Genomic DNA, 16170 nt, shown 5'->3' on the forward strand with positions numbered 1-16170 from the left:
CAGGCTGGTGTGTATAGAACATGGGGAACACATACAGGCTGGTGTGTATAGAACATGGGGAACACATACAGGCTGGTGTGTATAGAACATGGGGGAACACATACAGGATGGTGTGTACAGAACATGCAAGCCTGTTATTTTGCCTCAGAGTAAACCATGCTGATTTCCCTTTTATGGAGGATAAATAGTCTTAACACTTAACAAAAAGAAATTATTGTAATTGTAATTATTGTGGAGTCTTACCAGACAGTGCTGCTGTCCTCTCGTTTTGTCCTCTCAGTGTGATGTGCACTTAGCAAGCTGAAGAGATTCTAGCTGGTTAGCTTTCAGTCTTGCCCCCACTTCTCCTCTCTGGGTTTGGTTTTCTTACATTTTACCATTCAAAAGATAAGCTGGTACTTTCTCTTCTTTGCATGCCGGGGTTGAGCTCTTGAGGTTCTAGGTCACTGTTAAGTGTCATTTGTTTGGAGCAGAACTTATCCAGAAAGAAGTGTGACTGTTTATACAGCAAAAATAAGGAAGGTTTGAAAATGATATTAATATAGCTAATATTTATAATATATCAGTTTATATTAATCATTAAAATAGGAAAACTTATTTCCACTATATCTGAAACAAGTTGATGTGTTTATTTACTAAATACAAAAACAACAACAACAACAACAACAACAACAACAAAGCGTCTCTTTAAAAACGCGCGGTTTAGCTTCCACTGCTGTTCAGGCAGCGCGCGGTGCTTTTGAAACGCTTTTGGTTCCTCCGGCTCGCCGTAGCGCGGTTAACGGCGCTGCTTTCAGTGTGTGTGTACGTTTCAGACACACGCACGGTTTGGACGTTTTAATCCAAATGCGTTTTTATTAGATGCTTAAAATGGCTCAAACCTGCCAGAGCGTGACTCTGTCTCTGACTTTACCCATATCGTGCCAGATTTGCCTCGGAAAGGTAATGCAGCGAGATTACACATGAATACATGCATGAAGCACGAGCTGCTTTTGTTCTCTGTGCTTTCACTTTAGCAGGCTGCCTGAACTTGGTCAGCAGGAGTGTGGAGTGTGTTTCGCTCTTTTTATGCTTTCTTTAGTTTAGTTTTGGAACATTATTGGCTCAAGACCCAAAGCTCGTCCTCTGGTACACCGTTTATTACTTCAGCGTTTTAGCAGAGTGGTGGGCAGTATGAAGACAGCCATGCCCTCGTTGTTGTGCCTAGTTCTTCTCTAAATATAGCTATATTCGGTATCATCAGTACTTCTAAACCTGCTTGATTAAAAACCCAACATATTCAGACCAATTAACTAACCTAGCCTTTAGCCTGATCATAAAATCAACTTCTTTTATTTTACCAGTGGTTTGAGCTTCCCTTCCTGCTTTATAGTTTGTTAAGGAATTGTTGGACTAAAAATGGGGTATTTAAATGTGGGACTATGCCTACAGAAACATTTAGTTTTACTAGTAAGCTTGCTGGTTAACCAGCTCTTGATTACACATAGTGCATCTTGCGTTTGGTTGACCAGTTTGGACATGTTGGTGGTCAGCCTGCTTGGTCTTGCTGGCCATGCATGTCAACTAGTTAGTTCATGCTGGTTCCCAGCTAAACCAACAAACTCATCTTGTGGTACATTGTGTCTTGAAAGAAAGGCCTTACATCTATAACCTTTCATCTATATATCATATAACATTTCAGCTTGGCAGTGTGTGTGTGTGTGTGTTTGTGTATATATGTATGGATGTATATATGTGTATATAACTAGACATTGGGTTTAAACAGTTTTCTCTCAACAGGTTCGCAAACCCAAGATTTGCTCCAACAACCATGTGTTCTGCTCAACCTGCATTGATGTCTGGCTTCAGAAATGCAGCCAGTGTCCCACCTGCAGAGTGGCCATCACCCCTGAAAACCCATGCAGAGAAATCATAGGTAACAAGTTGTGATCACACATTAGTATACATGCTTTACATGTGTACCCTTGTAGTGTAGTAAATACATATGTAATTTAATATTTCTAATATTTAGATATGTACCGATCCGATATTGGGATTGGATATAAGTCGCAATATTAACAAAATTAGCTGGATCGGGTATCGGATAATTAGGCCAATCAATGGAATCGATTTTTTTCACTTTAATTTGTTGGTCTGAGACTGCAGTAAATGTTTACATGATTGCAATTTTTGATTGCTGCTTGTATGTTTGTCAGGATCAACTGCTAGATTTTATTTTGAATTACGCGAAATATTTCAAAATAAGATTGAATACTGTGTGTTTGACAAAGTAAAGCTACTTATTTACAGTTTTGTTTGATACGTTTCGTGTTCATTTGTTATATTTTGTTTTGCAAAGTTAGTAAAGTAATGTTTAACTCAATCCCGATGCCTTAAGTCTTTCCCACATGGTGAGGTATACAGTATATTAATTCAACAATGATATCGGGTCGGTATCGGGTATCGACCGATATGCAAAGTTTATGTGTTTGTATCGGTATCGGAACTTTAAAAGCCGGAGTGATATCTGATGATTAGTTTGATGTTTCTTTTTACCATCACCAATATAAATTATTTTTCATATACTGGTAAAGTCACCTTTTTTTAGGGCATTACTCCTTTTTATTTTTTTGTTACTCTCCATGGGGCTTAATTATACTTAATATAATTTTATATTAAAAAAAGAAAACAGGATATATGTCTGTGGTGTCTCTGATGTCAATGTTTGTTCTGGTCTGTGTTTTGTTATGCATAACACATTTGATTATGTTAATGGAATGTGTATTTGAACACATGCATATGAAGTTTGATTTTTTTTTCATCTTCATTGCCTTGTAACTGTCTCACTTATATATTTGTTGTGTGATAACAGGGGCTACAAATGACAGCGAACCAAACGAAAGCCATTCCGTTAAGAAGCATCTCAGAAAGACCCGTGGGGAATTGATACTGCAGGAGTATGAGGTTTGAACTGCTTTTTTTATGCCTCTGGCACTCAATTTCAATTTTAATGAATATTTGTTGCATTTTTGACAAGTCTTGATAAGGTTTAAGGGTGTTATTTATTAATTCATGAATATATCAGGACTAGGAATAAACTTTTCCCATTATTTCAGATCAGCAGAGGAGCACTTTGTAGTTCTATTATTCCAGACGGTAGTTTATCTGTTTCTCTGCATGCTGTGTTTGCTTTTGTTCACCTAGTTCTTTAATGCTCCGGACCACCATGGAGCATGTATTGTTTGGGTGGTGGGTCATTCTTAGCACTGCAGTGACACACTGACATTGAGGCTGTGTGTTAGTAGTGTGTGTTGCTCTGGTTTGAGTGGATCAGACACAGCAGTGCTGCTGAAGTGTTTAAAAACGCAGCGTCCACTCACTGTCCACTCTTAGACACCCCTACCTAGTTGGTCCACCTGGATCGGGTTGGTGGACTACTCTTAGTCCAGCAGCTCTACTGTGTCTGAGCTACTGTGTGACCATCACGTTAGTGTCCCTACATTCCTACACTGTCGTCAGGACTGTGGTGGTCCTGTGAGGTCCTGAGCATTAAAGAACAGGGTGAAAGGAGGCTAACAAAGTACACAGAGAAACAGATGAACTACAGCCTGCAATTCTAGAACTACAACCTGCTTGAATATGGTAAGTGGTGCTAATAGGCCTGGTTCATGCCAAACTAGGTGGTCCTAATATGCTCATAATGTCATGCCAGTATATTATTTAGATATTTATATATTTGTCGTTTGAATGCACAATAGAAATGTCATGACCTGATGGTTGATTTAGCTATTAAATACTAAACTGAATCGAGTTGTGGACTCATTCCAGCGTAGAAGCGCCTTCTTTTAACTGTGTAACCCAAGCTAACGTTTTCTCCTGCAAGATACCCATTCTGATTCACTGGATCGTCTACCTTTCAGGATGAAATCGAAACCCTACTGAAGGAGAATGAGGACCTGAAGAGCAAAAACCTGAGCCTCGAGACGCAACTAAAAACTGTTCTGGAACCCAGCACCTGCTTAGTTTCTCAAACTGAGACTGAAGCCGTTGACCCGAGAGTTCTGGAGGAATCGGCCAATAAACTCAAAGCTGCCAATGAGCTATATCAGAAAGTCAGGCAGGACGTGGACAAGCTGAAGGAAGTAAGGTTATTTTCCATACACTGTCTAGTGTTCTGAAAGAATTCAAAGAACCTCCATATAATATAAAGGTCCACACCAATTAAAGCCAGGTGGAAGCTTCTTTTAAGCTAGTTTTATTTTTAAAAGTGTAGGGAAAGCCACAATTAAAGAATTACAGCTTTGCACAGATGCCTTTTATTGACATTATATAAGCACAGTCTAATGCAGTTAACAGTGAATTAAAATTGATGCTTAGTGCAAACAAATACTGAAATTAAAGCAAAAAGCTGGGATTATAACAACAATTGTCAGGAAATAGTTCTTTTACAACAGAGGTTCTCAGTCTTTTACACAAAGTGATAGTGTGACTACAGTCTTCCCAAGCAGCTGGCAACCTAAAATAAGTAAACAGTGTTATGAGACTAGACAGTGTTACTTAGATCAGCTGATTAAACCTGTAGCCATGCCGGCCTTTTTAGAATAATGTAGGTGACCCCTGGTTTAGAGTATGCTATTCTTGGACTGTGGACTGCTGAAGGACAAAAACTTCTGTTGTGGTATACTGTAGCCGTTTTATTTTTATGTAGAGTAATACTGAACTTACGATGCAGAACATTTTACTATGTTCTGCTACTATTTAGGCACCACTATTTTTCACTAGCATCTCTGTGATTCCCTGTGTTATTTTAGAACCAAGCTGACGATGTTGTTACATCCCTTTTCTCCTGTGCTGAGCCTGGATCTCAAATGGCACCTTATTCCCTACTACACAGGTCTAGAATAACTGCTCCTGCACCCAAACACTGTATAATATGTCTAACAAAGAGCCATTTGGGATTCAGCCATGTGTATAATTCCAAAGCCAAAATTTGTTGCAAGCATAATACACTGATGAGCCAAAACATTATGACCACTTGCAGGTGTGCTAAAGAACGTTGACAATCCTGTAACAGTGGTGCTTATCAAGGTATGGATAAGTGTTATATGTGGGAGAAATGGGCAGGCATATTTTTGACCTTTTGGCCAGATGACTAGCTCAGAGTATCTTGAACATGGCTAGCCTTGTGGGGAGCTCCTAGTCAGTGGTGGTCAGTACCGACTAGCAGTGGTCCAAAAGGAGTGTTGGGCACCCAAGGCTCATCTCTGTATGAAGGTAAAAGCATTTTTTATTTTTAAAAGGCATTCATCAGGTTTTGGTTCACCAGTGTGCACTGTGGAGTAGGACTGTGTTTATAGTGACAGTCATTATGGCTTCAAACATGGCTCAAAACCGATGGTCTTAGTTTTAGCGGTCAAAATAAAACTTTGTAGAACAAGACAACTTCCCTAACATTTTGTCCCAGTCCTTTTAAAACATCTATATTTTCTAATAATTTCTTAAAAGGGGAAAAAATGTAGAGGTGTAATTTTTAGGATCTAAATTTGGTCAAATTTCTATTGAGCTGGTGTTGGCCACAGCGCTGTGCCTGTCAAGCTGTATATCAGGAAAGCTCATAACTCAGTGTTTGCCTCCTATATTATTCAGCTGCCTGCTGTAATGAAATATCTTGCTACTTGTACAGCTGTGTAGTCCTGGTCAAGCAGGCTTTTCTTCACAATGTGTGAACTTTCCCTGACCCTGTCTCTGCGGAAAATGCCTGCTTTTACATGACGGCCTCTGCGGGTTCTATTGACTTTGAGCCGCAGAGTTACTTAATCAAAAGGCTAGCGGTCTGAAGGCAAACTTGCATTCTCTCCCTTCAGGCTAACAAGACCCTGAGGTCCCAGAATGTCGACCTAATCCAAGAAAACATGCGCTTGAAGGCTGAAGTGGAGAGCAGGTCTCCTCAAAAGTAAGCACAGCTTCACCATTGTGCACCTGTGTGTGTGTGTGTGTGTGTGTGTGTGTGTGTGTGTGTGTGTGTGTGTGTGTGTGTGTGTGTGTGTGTGTGTGTCTGGTGGTCTTTTTTTTTTTTTTTTTTTTTTTTTTTTTTTTTCCCCCCCACAATTTCACCAGCAATACAGAGCCAGATTCTTCTGCCTTATTCCAAAGGCCACTACATAGTTTTTAGGTGTCAGTATGAAGGTATCAGTTCATTGACTTTATATTAATATATTTTATTTATTTATTCTGTGCCTGAAAGAATCTGTTTAGATTGTGGTAAAATTTGAGATTTCATGATGCAATGAATCATTTCCTAAACAATCCATACAGATATTTGTAACAGCACATCGCCACAAATTCCTCAAATTTGCTCCATCACCACATTTATGTTGGTGTTACATTTTTAGAAATGCCCTTAAGTGCTTTAACAGTCATTGTAAGTGTACATTTTGTGTACACTTGTGTACACAAAATTGTAAGAATTTTCTTATTCTTACAATAAGAAAGTATGGTGCTAAGTTTTTTATTCTGTTTCTTATTCCGTTCATATGTTTGTCATTTTTAATATAAACTAGACTTGTGAAATGACTCAATGACTCAAAGTAGTGCAGAAATCAAATAATTTAGCCAGTCTTAAATAGTTGTTACCATTAAACAGACATTTAATAAAACTAATGAACTAACTTTAATAAAAGCACTTTTTCTTTCCATGTGGTGTTTTTGGTTCTAAAACCAAAAGTTAAGTTTAGGCAGGTTGTTTTAAGGCCACAAGCTGAAGTTTAGTATCTTTTACATAGACATGTACTTGTAATTAAATGTGAATTTTAAACACCAAATAAAAAGCTGTTTGGTCGATCTTAGCAAGAGTATGCTTTCGTGGCGATTTCTGTTACTTCATAGCTCTGAAACTTTTCAAATGTACAGTTACTCAACCAGTACATGCTGTTCTTTTTAAGAATTATCAGGGTTTATATCCATGCTTTCATTAGGCGCGGTCATCTTTGCGACTGTTGACACACGTTATGCAAATTGGCGTAATTTCGTAATCTATTAATTTAACGCGTCACCCCAGCCCTAATTGTAAGTTTAGAAGGGTGCACAAACCTTTATGCTATTCATTGGAAGAGTGTTGATATCTCAAACTGACAAAGGAAATATTTGTTTATACAAATATTGATACAGTGAAAACAGATACACATACAAAACATGTTTTAACACTGTTTAACACTGACTTTTTACCTTGTAAACTCAGGTTTGGCAGGTACACTGTAGCGGCTCTGGAAGCGAAGATCGTTCAGCATGAGCGAGAAATGACTCAGCTGAAGAAGGCCCTGGAGCGCAGTGACAAATACATAGAGGAACTGGAGGCCCAAGTGTCAAAAAGTAAGGGGAAGGGAGGTGAAACTACAGAAGATTCACACTCGAAGGGCAGTGTCTCTGGAGAAACCCAGGCCGGAGGTAGGACTGCACAATATTGCACTTGTTCTAGTCATTTTTGCGCAACAACTAGCTAGCTAAGTAACGTTAAGCTAACACTGTAATGAACATGAGTACCTCTGTTAGTGCTGTGCCTATGAAACTGTAGAATTACAAATGATAAGCAGGAGATATGGCAGCTAGGGAACTGCATTGATGTATAACACTGTTAGTTGATGTTTTGTAGATAATTAGCATAGTCCTCGAAACATAGTAAAACCATTTGTGCTAAGCATAATGTAGTAAATGTCTAAAATATTATTCTATATTAAGCAATCTTAGTAGTGGTAACTAGTTATCTGCATGGCCGGTATTTCTAAGGTTGACTGATGTTAGCTTAATATCAGTGGTAATCTCACTAATCAGTGTTTTGGGGCTGATTTTAATACCTTTGTTCGATCGCTGTTACCAATCGTGGACTGGGCTGGATGCTATAGTAACCTTTCCAAACAAACTTGGTAACGCATCATGATGCAGGGCTTCTGTAATGTTATGTGCATAAGATAAAACGTACTTTACCAGCTGAGAGAGTCTTATATTCCTGTACTCTGTGGAGCTCTAAGTGGAAACACAACTGAGAAGGGCTCCTTGTGTAATGCTAAAAACCCATGATCATTCATCACTTTAGACATGATTCCTTTAGCTGTCCGACTGTTGCTGCTGTACTTTTTGTGGTGATTAAAGGTGCTCTGCACTGTTTGGTGCTGTTCCATTCTTAAACAAGGAACCGCAGTGTCCTGTGACCGAGGTGCTAATTAGATAAACATCAGCAAATCACATTTTTGGCGAAATCAGCTGATGGGGATACATAGCTGAACAATTTTTCTTCTGCTGGTTTGTTTTATCCATGCCCATGATCATAGATAACAGTTTATTATACTTATAAGTTTATTAGGTATTAGTGATTCTAAATAATGTGGCAAGAGGCAGAGTGGGTTTATAAGTTCTGTTCACTCTTCAATTTAAGAAGGGCTTGATACATAATATTCTAGGACAGTAAAGTTCTGTCTACAGTTGTGGTCATGACATGAATATCATGGCAATGATTTCTTTTAACTGCTCTTTTTCTGGGTCAGAATTAAGTGTAACACATAAGTAACCAGACGCTTTGTGTACAGAATTGGTAGAGTTCAGTTAAATTGATGTGTGTTTGGGGTCCTTGTACTGTTGGAACACCCAGTTTTGTCCAAGTTTGAAACATCTAGCTGGTAGTTTTCTGAAGAATTCTGATTTAGTTTTCTATTATTCTATCTGCTTTATGCAATGTACCGTTCCACTGGAGGCAAAACACCACCAGAGCATGACACTACCACCACTATTCTTAACATATGGTACAGTGGTCTTGGGGTTGAATGCATCAACCCCATCTCTGTCTCATCAGATTATACGTCTTTCCTCCAACTGTCTTTCAAATGTTCAGCAGGTGCTTTTTTTTAGGAAGGCAGTCCATTTACAACTCTCCTGACTGTAGACAGTGACACTGGTGTTCCATCATTTTCCTGTTCATGGCAAGGTTGTCTTGGTGGTTCTTGGGTTGTTCCTGACCGTCTAATCAAGTTTCCTCTTCGCTCTTTCCACAAAGTGTGATCTTGGGAGCTCCATTGACTTTCCCATTGTACTGTGTTGGTCAGTTCAATAAGTGCATAAAAAAAAAACATTTTATGTATGCACAGAGAAGCTACTAGCTGTAGTCTAAAGGAAGGCAAGAGGTCTTGGAGGTCATGAAGACATTTAGGAACTTTCAGCACCACTCAGGAGGGTATTTGTGTATTTTTGACCTTCATGGACATGAAGAGTGTGATATGTCTAGTTAAATTAGGTGTGGTAAGAGCAGAAAAACACGAAAATGCCCAGGGCAGATGGTACCTTTTTAACAAAATAACAATATAATTACTATTGTATTTTGTCCACAGTTGCGGGAGTGGCTACAGTGAACAGCAGCAGGATTGCTACGATGCGGAGGAGCCTGAGTGAAATGGAGGAGGCTTCTGTTTGCACGGATTTGGACAGGAAGTCCATAAATCTCCCTAACAATCATGGCTTCCTGCTTACCACATCTGATACGTGCCGCGGGATTGGATTTTTGGATGAAGCTACAAGCCCTCAAAAAGATATACTCCAAAACATCACCATGCCCCTGCCTTCCACTCCATCCACACCGTCGTCAGTCTTCAGCTCCTTGAGCATCAAAAGTCCTGTGGTGTGTAGTGAGAGAAAACCAAGCTTTAAGCGCCTCACATACCTGAGGAGACTCAGTTTTGATGACTGTAGCAGTTCTAGCAGTTTTGGGGCTTCAGCTTCAGTTGACCACAGCTCTAAAGCTAGCCAAATTGACAAAGTTGAACCGTTTAATCACAGAAGCCTGCTGAATCCAGATAAGGAGGTGTTGTGGAGTGGCTGGCAAGATTCTAAAGTTGCTAAACCCAGTACGTTCCTCTGCCCAAATGAGAACAGTGCAGGCTTCAAGCAGAAAATAAGCATGGACGCATCTTCAACTGAAGAAGAAGCTGAAGCTAGCGAAGCAAGCATGGACTTAGCATACCTTGACAAGATCTCCGAATTGGACTCCATGATGGCCGAAGGTGAACCCTCTCAGCTTTCACCGATGCTATCACGTGCACCAGACTTTAACGTCCCACTGATACCAAAGCTGGACCCTGATTTGGCTGGGCTGAGTGTGCGACAGAGCACATCAGCAGCTCAGGATAGCAGCAAAGGTGTGTTGGAAAGTTCTGGAGAATCCACCAAGCGCAAGTGTTCTTCTGGTATAGTAACTTCTAGTCCTTCTAAACTCTTCAAGAATAAATAACTGTTTCTTCTAGAATTCAGTTATTTAGAACATATTTTAATCACTGTTACATTAAAACACTTTAAACTAAAATAACACCACCTTTATTTCACTAAACCTTTTTCAATAAAACAAGAAATAAATATTTTCTTATCTCAGCCTTCATAGTAGTTCATGAGTCTAGTAAATTTGTGCAAACTTTGCATGTAGAGCAATTATTTTTTCCAATATTTTGGTTCACTTTTTATTTTTTATTTTTCCTGTCTTAGCAACTCCTCCACCAAATTAGACTAATTATTTTTAGTTGAGATAAAGTCTTAAAAATTTAATAAACTCTCCAATCTTAAATAACAAAAAAATTACCACTAGAACATTTTATTGACCACTTCCTTTTATGGTAGTGTATTTTGTAGCTCAGAATATGACTCAGGGATTTTCCTATTTTAGGTCATTTTTAAAAATCCTATCTAAACTCCCAGCTCACTTAATTTGTTGACATTGTTGAGTCCACTTAAAGCACACTTATTTGGTTTTTTTCACATAGTTCAGTGATTTAAACACATTTATTTGGACCTAAATGTGTTTAGGAGAATGTGATCTTTGTGATCTCTAATTTGTTGTGATATATTTTTTTTTATTATTTTTTTTAATATAAAACACTGTTATAATAATGGCAGCTGTGTTCATGTTGGATACGATCATTACTATTTTACTAATAACCATGTTAAACAGACACAGATCTGTATTTTTTTGTATTCATTTTTAGATTTCTTTTGCAATCTAGTGTGAATATTGTGTTTTTTTACTATTGTGGGTTTACTTGTTTTATTCATTTGTTGTGCATATCCATATTCATCATGTTGCAAGTGTAAAACTGCGCTAAATAAAAAAAGCACATAAGGGAGCGACCCAGCTGCTGGTAACAGCACACAAGTGTGTTTTAAATCCCAAAAAGGGTCCTTGTCCTGGAGTACCAGTGCTCTCCCAGTTAGAGCTCTCAAGACCTCTGATTTAAATGATAAACCAATTATTAAGCTGAACTGGGGGTGTTTGAGCAGGGGGATCAGTACATCATGTAGGAGTGGTACTCCAGAACCAGGTCTGACACTACTGCCTTAGATAAACAACTGTTGATCCATAAAGAACCTTTCCAGGTTGGTAAAGGAGGTGTTTGTCTGAATATTTTTAAGTTTACAGAACCTAATGTGGCGAGAAAGGCAGCTTTAAAATGTCCTGTGCAGCTATGAGGCTTCCCAGGCCCCCTTCCCCCAGTGACTTTACGTCACGGGTCGAATGTTTCCGCCACCCGGCGTGGGGTTATATTTGATTCAGAGGAGAATATGCTAACTATAGATGATGTTTGAAAAACGAGACTTGAGTGTAAAGAACCTTCTAAGGGTTCATCCTAGAGCCCTTACATTACTATGTTGTATGTGGAAAACATTATAATTTAAGAGTTTTAACAAACCAAAAATGGTTCTTTTATTGCATTACACAAAGTGTAGCACACTTAAATAAATGGATGAATGAATGAAAATTCCAAAGAAACTTAGATACTTTATTTTAAAGTTGATGAGTTATTCTATATATAACCATTGCATTTACTAAATAACACTGGAAGAACTGATATCTTAAAAAAAATGTGAAAACATCATGTAGAGGTTCCTTACGTTAAGAACATTTTTCACACTCACATTCCGTTGACCAAGATTGTTTTTAAATAAAATGCCATAAAAAAACTGTTGGCATTGTGTGTGTTTTTTGTCATTGCTTTGCAGAACCCAAACTCTTAGCTATTTCTATTTCTGCTTTCTGAAGTTTTACCTTTACCCCCTTAAAGCCCACAGTTTAACTGAAAACAGATGGGCCTTTAGTCTTGCTGTTGGATGCCAGAGAAACTGTTAAACAAATATCCAGCATAACCTTATACATAGTCTTCCTAAAGACATGAATAAATTTCAGTGAATATGCAATATTGCAACATTTGCATAATAAATCAGGGCATTAAATGCAGCATCCAGTCATCCAGCATCCAAAATCACAGTGTCTCTGAAATGAGCAGGTTTACTCCCCTGTTCTTTTTCAGATAAACGTGTAAGCAACTAAATATTAATAAAGATAATTTATGCAACATTCCATTTTTATGACCTTTATGTACATGAGAATTATGACTGTGGCATTAAAATAGACAATTAAATAAAAAAAATATGTAATATGTCATTTGTAAGAAGACAATGACCAGAGGTATATTTGGAGGAGTAGAGATGAGGCACTCAACCCCAATAACACTATAATAGCTGTTAAGCTTGGTGGTGGGAGCATTATGAAGAATGAAGGAGAATTACATCACTGCCTAAGCTTATTCTCAAACCTTTATGTAGACCGTTAGAGTAATCTACTGTAGAGTAATCACCTGTTCAACTAGAATTCTGCCAGAAGCTGGCTGACGGCTTGTTAAGGTATATTTTACTACGTATTAGGTGTGTTGTATGAATATTTTTGACCTTTGAATATTTTCAACTCCCCTAAAATTAAAACATGAACACCACATTCTTGCTTTTTTCCTATTAAAGATAGCATACTCATCCTGCTCCAGAGAGAGCACAATTTAAATAAATTGTTAGATGTTAGCAATTAGGAAGCTATATATATATATATATATATATATATATATATATATATATATATATATATATATATATATATAGTACAATATGACAATAATAAAAGTAATACAATAAAAAGCTATAGTTTTGGTATATATATATATATATATATATATATATATATATATATATAGGGAGAATATACAAATACAAAAAGATTTATTTCGTATATACATTTATAATTTTGTATTTCGTTTATCTTCTTTTTCTTCTGTCTCTTTATCTCGTTTTTAATAGTTCTAAAGCAGAGCGAACAGTGATCCAAATCTCGCGAGAGAAAAGGGTGTGTGATCTCTCTCTCACACTTTCTCTCTCTCTCTCTCTCTCTCTCTCTCTGCCTTTTATCTATTTTAGTTCTCCTCTCGTCTTTTTTGGTCTCTCTCTCTCTCTCTCTCTCTCTCTCTCTCTCTCTCTCTCTCTCTCTCTCTCTCACTTACTCTCATTCTACACCCACCCATTCTCTCTCTCTCTCTCTCTCTCTCTCTCTCTCTCTCTCTCTCTCTCTCTCTCCTCTCTCTCATCTCGCGATACGATAAGGCGGTGGCTCCTCCCCCTCTCTGTGTGTGTTCAGGTGTTTCTGTGAGTCTCTCGCGCGCTCAGCGCAGCAGCAGCAGCAGCACTGGGACTGGTCCGCGCGCGCGCCGCTGCAGCTTCACTTCACACACCGCGTCCTCTTTTTCTTCTCTCCCGTTTTTTCCTCGTGCTCTTCTACTGCTGCACTTTATTCCTTCTCCTCGAGCGGGACACACACTTACACGCACACACACACACACACACACACACACACTGCAAACATGATGTCCATGAACAGTAAACAGCCTCACTTCGCCATGCACGCGAGCCTACCTGAGCACAAATACACCACTTTACACTCGAGCTCGGAAGCCATCCGGAGAGCGTGTCTACAAACTCCACAGGTAAACGCGCGCGTGTGGATGTGTGTGGATGCGTGTGCACGCGTGTGTGTGTGCGTATGCGTGTGTATATGCACGCGCGTGCGTGCGCCCTCGCTCTCTCTCCTTAATGTATTTTTTTTTTTCGTGTTTTCAAACTCTCTCAGTCATCATCAGCCATTGCATGCCTGTGATCATTTCGGAAAGCGCGAGGCCGCACGTGCAGCGCTCCAACTTTTATTTTTACCAATTCGTTTTTATGGGATCACGCGCAGCCCCTGCCTGCAGAACGCTCTCTTTTACTCCGTGCATGCGTGCATCTGACCACAGATACTACCCCTCTCTCTCTTTTCTTTTCTGTTTGTTTTTATTTCTGTGTGTGCACAATTCTACAAAGCCACCATCCCTCCATCTCTCTCTCTCACCCCCTTTTTCTGTCTCTCTCTCTTCACTTTTTACTCTCTTCTCCTAATTTGTATGCATGCATCTTTCTATACAGCCATATTTCCCACTCTCTACCTTTCTCTCATCCTCTCTGTCTTTATCTCACTTTTCATTTTTATGCATGCATCTTTCTAAACAGCACACTTTACCTCTCCCCCCTCTCTCTCTCTCTCTCTCTCTCTCACACACACTCTTATATGCAACTGTAAATTCTCCTTTCTTTTTCTTTCTTTTTTTAATATTCTGTCCATTTATCTTCATGAATGTGTTTCTAAACAGCTTCATTTTCTCTCTCTCTCTCTCTCTCTCTCTCTCAACCTCTCTCTCTCTTTGTGTTTTTTGAAATTCAGATTCCTTCCCTCTTTCTGTCCTCCTCTACTTCTCTGTGCAGTCATTTTGCTCTTGCCTCTAATAATCTGAATTCTGTCCTCCCTCTTTCTCTTTTTCTTTTATTTCTTAATGCACATATGCCTTTAACAGCAGTGCACACACACACACACACACACTGTCTCCCTGTCCATCTCTCAGTCTCGTCTTTGTTTGTGTATTATAACTACATGATTCTAATCAGCAGTATTAGTTGATAAGAGTGATTTTACTGTAATTTTACTGTAATTGAGGTTTTTCCGTTGCATTCCCTTATCTGTGTTGTTTTTGCCCCCCTCCCCCTCCAGCTGCAGAGTAACATCTTTGCCAGTCTAGATGAGACGTTGCTGGCCCGTGCCGAGGCGCTGGCCGCGGTAGACATCGCTGTGTCGCAGGGCAAGTCGCATGGCCCCTTCAAGCCGGATGCCACGTATCACACCATGAACAGCGTGCCATGCTCGTCTGCGTCCACCGTGCCTCTCGGGCACCATCATCACCACCACCACCATCACCACCATCATCCTCACCCGCAGAGCCTGGACCCGCCGGACCTGATGGAGCACATCGGGTCGCCGAGTTTGACCCTGATGCCCAGCGGGCACGAAGGAGCGGGCAGCGGCGGGGGTGGCGGCGGCGGGGGTGGAGGAGGTGCCAGTTTGATTTCCACTCCTGCTCACCCGCACTCCCACATGCACGGCCTGAGCCACCTCTCGCACCAGGCTGCCATGGGCATGACCTCACCTCTTGGGCATCACGGCCTTCTGCCTGGGCATCACCCTGTAGGCACGGCAGGCACCGGAGTGGGACAGGGTGGCCCCGGACTGCCTGGCAGCGGCCTTCCCTCCATCTGCGACTCGGACACAGACCCCAGAGAGCTGGAGGCCTTCGCAGAGCGCTTCAAACAGCGGCGGATCAAGCTAGGGGTCACCCAGGCTGACGTGGGCGGCGCCCTAGCCAACCTGAAGATACCAGGCGTGGGGTCGCTGAGCCAGAGCACCATCTGCAGGTTCGAGTCCCTCACTCTGTCCCACAACAATATGATCGCCCTCAAGCCCATTCTGCAGGCCTGGCTGGAGGAGGCGGAGGGAGCGCAGCGAGAAAAAATGAGCAAACCTGAGATTTTCAACGGTGGGGAGAAAAAACGCAAGAGGACGTCCATAGCAGCCCCGGAGAAACGGTCACTGGAGGCGTACTTTGCAGTCCAGCCTAGGCCGTCGTCCGAGAAAATAGCGGCCATTGCCGAAAAGCTAGACTTGAAAAAGAATGTGGTGAGGGTTTGGTTCTGCAACCAAAGACAGAAACAAAAGAGGCTGAAATTTTCAGCCACCCACTGATGGACTGGACAACACACACACACATACACACACACACACACACACACAAATACACTGAATGAAGTGAAGAATTGAATTGAGTTGATTTAAATGAGTTCATCATTTCCTCATGAATGAAATACACTGTATGGTGTTTTCACTGGTTGCCTTAATATTTCAGTTCATTATGCCTCCAATATTAGTTCTGTTCTGGTTCTCTTCTATTATTATTTATTATTTGAAGTTCGGTAAATCCCACA

General features: G+C 40.2%; 2 protein-coding genes across 2 annotated transcripts; both read left to right on the top strand.

The window, feature by feature from the left end:
* The first annotated feature begins 870 nt into the window (after positions 1-870).
* obi1 (ORC ubiquitin ligase 1) lies at positions 871-10249 on the top strand. Its single transcript, XM_072682963.1, has 7 exons — positions 871-942; positions 1780-1915; positions 2852-2943; positions 3900-4121; positions 5844-5932; positions 7217-7422; positions 9354-10249. Exons 1-7 carry the CDS (start codon positions 871-873, stop codon positions 10247-10249), a joined length of 1713 nt encoding a protein of 570 aa, XP_072539064.1.
* A 3439-nt stretch (positions 10250-13688) lies between these two features.
* pou4f1 (POU class 4 homeobox 1) lies at positions 13689-15960 on the top strand. Its single transcript, XM_072682964.1, has 2 exons — positions 13689-13811; positions 14906-15960. The coding sequence occupies exons 1-2, from the start codon at positions 13689-13691 to the stop codon at positions 15929-15931; spliced, it is 1149 nt and encodes a 382-aa protein (XP_072539065.1). The 3' UTR covers positions 15932-15960.
* Positions 15961-16170: the final 210 nt, after the last annotated feature.

This window comes from Salminus brasiliensis, chromosome 7 (genome assembly GCF_030463535.1).
Source record: "Salminus brasiliensis chromosome 7, fSalBra1.hap2, whole genome shotgun sequence".
NCBI lineage: Eukaryota > Metazoa > Chordata > Actinopteri > Characiformes > Bryconidae > Salminus > Salminus brasiliensis.

Coding starts and splice junctions, on each gene's coding strand:
- obi1 (XM_072682963.1), top strand. CDS start 871: ATGGCTCAAACCTGCCAGAGCGTGACTCTGTCTCTGACTTTACCCATA. Junction 1,916..2,851: donor CCCATGCAGAGAAATCATAG/GTAACAAGTTGT, acceptor GTGTGATAACAG/GGGCTACAAATGACAGCGAA. Junction 5,933..7,216: donor GAGAGCAGGTCTCCTCAAAA/GTAAGCACAGCT, acceptor TTGTAAACTCAG/GTTTGGCAGGTACACTGTAG.
- pou4f1 (XM_072682964.1), top strand. CDS start 13,689: ATGATGTCCATGAACAGTAAACAGCCTCACTTCGCCATGCACGCGAGC. Junction 13,812..14,905: donor CGTGTCTACAAACTCCACAG/GTAAACGCGCGC, acceptor CTCCCCCTCCAG/CTGCAGAGTAACATCTTTGC.